At 38.2% G+C, this 6,767-nt stretch overlaps 1 protein-coding gene across 1 annotated transcript; it reads left to right on the top strand.

Annotated features, from left to right (window-relative positions):
• Window positions 1-4,887: 4,887 nt before the first annotated feature.
• LOC110069690 (trace amine-associated receptor 1-like) lies at window positions 4,888-6,767 on the top strand. The gene has a single exon (XM_020777219.2). The coding sequence runs from the start codon at window positions 4,911-4,913 to the stop codon at window positions 6,030-6,032; it is 1,122 nt and encodes a 373-aa protein (XP_020632878.2). The 5' UTR covers window positions 4,888-4,910; the 3' UTR covers window positions 6,033-6,767.

The raw sequence follows: 6,767 nt of genomic DNA, 5'->3' as shown, positions 1-6,767 counted from the left end.
TGAATTCTAGATGGTCGGTTATAGTTTTTATGGAAAATACCATTAAGAGAATACAAGAAGTTTATTTATTTTTATTTGATAAAGTACATTTAACTTCCTTGTTTACTTGCTATCAAACCAATTCTCAATAAACACTGGCTATTGTTATAAACTACTAAGATAGAAAAACATTGTCCTGTTTTTCTCCATGATAAACAACATCCGGTGGCCAACGGCATTGCTCGCCGGAACATTCAAGGAGTACTTACCTTGAAAAATTATCATGAAATGTTGATCCGAATTAAAACGGAAGAAAAAAGATTACCACAAACTTTGAGCAAATCACCCAAAGTAAGGCCTTTTCGGGAAAATAGGCTTAAAAAAGGAACGGTTAGCTACTATTATTTTAACGGCTGGCAGAGATTAATAATACATATTGCGTGTACCCAGCCTTCGGAACTGATCACCTGATGTGGTACTGAGAAGAGCATATGCTCTTTGAATTGGACCGAAATTCAACAACGAAAAACAATCACCCTTGCTTCTCCTAAACAACGATGTTTTCCACGTGATGTTTTCAGTTACGGACGCTGAAAATTTTCAAATACACAGTTTCTTGTTTTCCTTAGCTTGCTATAGGATAGTTAATAAATAGCATTCAACAAACTTGAGGATCTTCAGAGGTCTGCAGGACCTTTTTTTTTTTTTTTTTTGCTTTTCAATTTCAGTGTCACTTCATTTCGACTGCATTGAAGAGTATAAGCTTGAGTCGGAACAAAATCGCTTCTTCGATGTTGATATGTTTCTCGTGTTTGCTTGTTTTCAAGGTCAAGAGGGAAAAATCAGATAAATGAAAGGCAAAATGAAAGGAAGGCTTCCAAATTTGGCAAATTTGTCATATACGACGCGAGGAAGTTGTGATAACAACTTTTACTATTTGTTACATTGAGCCTGGGGCGTGAATTAAGAGTCCAGCATGGAAGCTTTGTAGCGGGCGTGCGAAGGAGTCGATTTCTTTTCTGCTGGTGCTTAAAGATTAAGTTCGGATTTCATTGAATTGGAGCGCTTTATTTATGTCAAAGAAAAGTGAAGTACCCGAAAACAATCTCCATTAAAGCGCTATTATTTGGTCTCAAAAGAAGATTGAGCAGCGGCGAGTTGAGATTTCGGCGGTAGTGTTTGTGGAATATTACTTGTGTCTGAACTGATGCTAATGATAAATGTATGGCATAGTAACTAATTAAACAGAATAAAAGGCAGAAGTTACACATTTGCATAATTATATTGATGTAGCGTTCGCGTATCATAATTTACATAAAAAAAGATTCTGGTTCAGAGGTACGGTAAATATACAGCTGTGTCGAAAAGGTTAATCCTGAAAAGAAAGCTCGAGGGATATATTTGTGTCTACAGGTATGTGTCTCTAGTTTTAGTTTGGAAGCCTACTGCCATAAATTAAAAGATTAGGTGCGTCAACTGGTATATGAAAAAAAAAAAGTGCCGTGGGAGCCACCTACGTGGGAGCTAAATGCAGTTACATGTACGAATCCTAGCTGTTTGGAATTCACCCGATGTGAGTATGAGTACGAATTCGCTGATTTTACCAAGAGAAACTCCAGGCAATCGGAGGAGTATTTCCTGAATCAATCCGCCGACCAACCTACGTCCCTAACGATATTTCTAAACTACAACAGAGATGCCATTGTGCATAACTAGTGTATAGTTCTTTCTGGAAAATATTATTGACAAGCCAAAGGCAAGTTCGAGTTTTGAACGTAGTACCAATAAGTCATTTAAGACGAATGACTGAACTAATGCTGTATCCAGCAATCTGCATTAAGTACGAACACGGCCTGCAAAGAAGTTATATGCTTACGATGCTTCTTAGAAGAGCAAACATATTTTGTAAAGCTTAATATGAAAATTTGACAAAATTAAAAGAAACTGAAAAAGGTATTTGAGAGGTTATATTTGACATTCGCTAGGCAATGAAAAGGGAGGTAATATCACTTTGTACGCAATAAAAAAATGCATTTTTAAAAGAACAATCTACTGTAGTTTCGGAACTGGTCTTTCTGTTATTGATTCAAATTTTTGAATCTAGATAAAATGAAATTTTTTTTTTCTCAAAAATTTGTGTTTCGATTTATTTGAAAAACAAAGCATCGGGTATCAATGGCGACAAACAAGATGTCAGTTGTATTTTTGTATTCTGTAAATTTTATCAAGAAAAGAATTAAAATATACACACTAATCCTTGAGATTCAGAATAGTTAATCAAGCGTTGTATAAATAGTCTGTCATCAACATCATCATTTTATATATAGCATTCTAAACAAGCAACATGGCTATTTGGAGAGTAAAAGGTACGAACCTATATGAGCTTATATGAGCGAGGTTTCGCAACAAATTAAAATTGTGTGCAAAGTGTAAAGGTCACACTCAATTCTCACATGGAGTATTATAACTGTGAGATTGTTATCATGATTCAACTCATAACGTCACTTTTGATCGATCTTTGTCTGCTTGTTTTTTGTTATTCAGTCTTATGTGTCTGTTGTTGGTGGTGTTTCTGTTTCTCGGTATAATGACTTTGTATGAGCGGATTCAAAGTAGGCCACATTCGATATATCAATATTCTAACATGGCTCCGAGGCTTTCAGGACAAAATTACAAATTTGTTAAGTTTCTTTTGTCCCTCAATTCCAAGAGACTTGAATACAAAGAAAAGACCACCAAATATAGAAGTTTGTCCTGAAAGCCTCGGAGCCATGTTAGAATATTGATCTGTCGAACGTGACCTATTGTTCAGTGTCTACCGTAAACACTTTCAACAATCAAGAACAACTGATGTACGCGGTCTAATCACTGTTGGAGCTTTTCCACAAGACCTTTTAACCGAAAAACCTTTCAAACCTATTAGTCCAGAGTAACTGAACTGTACAAAAACGTCATATCGCGACTCTTCAGAGCTCGTCCGGTGATTTACGAAAATTTAAAATTAGTGAAAATGTTGGAACCGCTCAGTCCTTACATCCGTTGGACCAACATACATGTATATCACTTCTTTGACATTACCCTCACTAACTGTCGTTTTCAGATAAGAGTATAACTTAATGACCTCCTTAATTACTGTCAAAGTGGCAGTTTCGTTTAAGCAAATGGCTTCGTAAGTAACCTCGAGACAATCAACCCAGTTCTGACGAATAAAGCCCAGCTTTTTTGCCAAAAATAAAAGCAGCAGGGTGTATTTTTGTTCGGATTTTTCAAAGGTGACATCTTTACCTTCGCATAAAGCATGCACGTTTTTAAATTTGAAGAACATGTTAAAGACACGGCCAATCTGCGGTGTGGTATTAATGTAACGGTGGATGCAGATCCTCCCCGACGTGTTTTTATTTTTGCTTTTGTTTTTCATATTTAAAACCGCGTGTATTTATCTGAAGATCATTTTTTGTTTGCCGTTACTTAGCAGTTGTAATAAAGCCAAAAAAAAAAACAAACAAACAAACAATGAAATAAACATCTCCTTAAAATCGATTACTCTTTTAAAATCTCAACAGGATTGCGACATCCAGTGGTAAGTACAGCGAATGTTGAATGCAGCTAGGGTATCTTTTCGACATCTCTGTGCCATTTAATGGCAACAGACGTGTGCTAAATATTGAAACCCCGCCTGTCGACCTGTTTAACTGACAAAAGATTTTTTATTTCATCCTTTATATAATCGACATGGTCAAAATGTCAACTACAGCTGTAGATGGAAACGTCTTGTACAGCATGATGATTCCTTAATAGAGAGACTGCTTTATTTGTACACGACTGAAGGAAACACTGAGCTTTGCTAATCAAAATAAGAGTCATTCTGCGTCCACACTTCGCCGGATAATTCTGAAAACGCAGCTTTATTTCTCTGGTTAGGCGTACCGTCCACACTAATCCGCCACGAAAAACGGAGCTTTTCAATAACGCTCAGTTCAAACAAGAGGAAATTAAAGACGCCGGCTTTCGTGTGGACAGAAAACATTTTAAAAACGAAGCTTATCGAAAACGATGGCGTCACGGTAATCATGGGATTTCCCTCCCCGAGTTTTCCTCAAACACAAATCCAAAATGATCGGTGATTGTCGCCCTGTTGAATTCACTTGGCATAATGAGGACGGAATACATTTTATGCATTTTCAGAGTAAAACCTCCGTCTTCAAAACTTTTTCCGCCGTAGTTTGGACATAAATAACGCCGGGATATGCAAGAAACGCGATCGTATACAAGAAAATCGCAGTACATGATGAAAACAGAGCAATAAAATCACGAAGCTAAATGAATCATCAGGAAATTTACTAAATTATTACACGGAAGTTAGCTTATCGGCGGAGCTCTTTGCAAGTTTTTTTCGTAGGTCCTTTATAAAGTCCGTCGAAGGTTTGTGCTGGTGAAGGAGGAGGGTGGGGATGAAGAGAAACTAAAAAAGGATAGAGCGGAGTGACTTCCTCGTTTTTATATTATTGTGCGGCACTTTGATCAATATCATTGATATTTCCTCCAAAGCTGGCGAATACTGCCTGAATTGACATACATTTGTGCTCGAATTGTTGCTGTAAAACATATATCTGTAGCATAGTCTTCTTTTATTTAGTTTGGGTTTGAAGGAAAAGGAAGCAGTGTGTAAACAGCACAAAATCTCGTTCCTCAGTGGCTTACGATTGAAACCTTGTGTGTTGTTCGTTTATATTGATAAAAACATACAAGTATAATGGACAGTTTGATAATAGTCGGCAGCGAATCGTGTAGTGGGTAAATGTCTTAATGCAGTTCATATTCCCTTTAATATGACAATATACATGCATGGATATAATGAGTAGTGTAGCCATTACAATCACGATTCTTAATGATGCATGTCTATTTTTTTTTCTTTTTTGATAGCAAACGTTATGAACGACACATTATCGACAGAAGACACCAAAGAAACCAACGACAACATCAAGCTTGTCGATATACCTCAAGTCTGGACAATTATTATTGTCGCCATAATGGTTATTGTTGTCATGTTGACTATAGTAGGAAATATTGCCGTTATGGTTGTTCTTCGTTACTCAAATGTGCTCAACTCCATCGTTAACTCACATTTTTTAATCTCGTTATCGATCGCGGATCTTCTTGTAGCTACGTTGGTAATGCCATGCGCACTAGATGCTGTCAACACAGGTACATGGAGATGCGGGGAAATCTGGGGCATGTTCAACGGATTTGGAAATTTTTTATTCTGCATTTCGTCTATTATGCATCTGATGATGTTATCGATTGATCGCTATCTGGCAATTGCTCGTCCGTTGTTTTATCCACTTGAAATGACAAAGTCACGCGCCATTATATTGTGTTTCGTTTTATGGGCCTACTCCGCCGTTTGGGCGTTTCTGCCTTTATTTGGTGTAAGTTCTTACGAGTGCTTTATAAGTTACATCGGCTGGTGTAAGGCGGAAGATTGGTCCAAATATGGTTTGAACTTTGGTTTTGCCATCTCCGTTGTGTCTGGCACTTACGGCCTGGCTTTGATCTCCATGGTGTACGTGTATTGGAAGATTGCTCGGGTTATCCGAAAGCAACTTCGACGCATCAAAGATGTTACGTACACGGACCGCAAAACGTCGGCGAACAACAGGGAAAATAACTGTCCTTCGACTACAAACAAGCAGGCAAAGATGGCCAACAAACTGAGCCGAAACAAAGGGGTGGTCACGTTACTGGTTGTGACTTTGGTTTACCTGGTATGCTGGTCACCGTTTTGCATTTTGCTCTTCGTAGAGATTGGAACAGGGAAGAAGATACCAGGACCTTACGGAACCGTTGCCATGCTTGTTGGATTTGCGAATAGCTGCTGCAATCCTGTCATTTATTCGATAAAATACAGGAGATTTAGAATCGCCGTGATTAAAATGCTGGGTAAAACAAATTTCGTTTTGAAGTTTTCGATGTCTAACGCTGGAATGTCTACAATTGGTGATGATCACGTCAGGAGAATACATCCACTGGAAATAACAGAATCAAGACTGTGAATGAAACTGAAGGGAGGAGGTTAGAGCAAAAGGTTCCTTTGTTAGACATATACACTGTAGCTATCATGGCGGCCCAGAAACAGACGACAACCATTACCATCTACAGTTTTTGCAATCTTGAAGCATTACAGTGGTTATATTTTCAATATCTTTTAAACAGCAACAACAAAACTAAGACATATAATTATTAACTCGTAGCCTACGAACAAGCACCCGGTTGGGTTTTAGTGCGAGCTAGCCGAGTGTGGTATAGGGCGAGCGGAGCGAGCTGAGAGCGGTCTGGTAACAAGAGGGAACTCGCCGAATATTTTTCAGCCTTCGCGGGAGCCTGTTCGCAGGCTACCAATCCTCCGTAGGAAAAAGGATGGCGACTGGTACATTTACCCACAGTTCTTAGCGAGCCAAAGCCTTAACAACGTTCATAAAAACGCACAGAAGAGTTACAAAATCTTAAAAGCTAGCATACACAAAGTCCTTAGTACAGAGACAAATATTGTAAGAATTTGTCTTTCTTTGTGCCTTACAGGCTGTGTTAGGTTCGCAAGGTACTGTGGTAAAATGTAGAGCCGCCATCTTTTTTCCTTCGGTGGATTCGAAGCTCTCGGTAAATGTCATAAAAGTTCAATCACCTTGATTAAACAACAACTTTAAAAATTCTCGATGTAAAGTAGTCAACAAAAGCAATTAGAGTTGAGCTTGGATCCTTCGAGAAATAAAAACAGCTGCAATAACTTA

The sequence above is a fragment of the Orbicella faveolata genome, unplaced genomic scaffold (assembly GCF_042242905.1).
Source record: "Orbicella faveolata isolate gen_17 unplaced genomic scaffold, um_ofav_v1 contig_24, whole genome shotgun sequence".
In the NCBI taxonomy this organism is placed as follows: domain Eukaryota; kingdom Metazoa; phylum Cnidaria; class Anthozoa; order Scleractinia; family Merulinidae; genus Orbicella; species Orbicella faveolata.
This window is presented reverse-complemented; position numbering and strand designations above follow the sequence as displayed.

What these genes read in the sequence shown, in the direction of transcription:
- LOC110069690 (XM_020777219.2), top strand. Translation starts at nt 4,911, where the DNA reads ATGAACGACACATTATCGACAGAAGACACCAAAGAAACCAACGACAAC.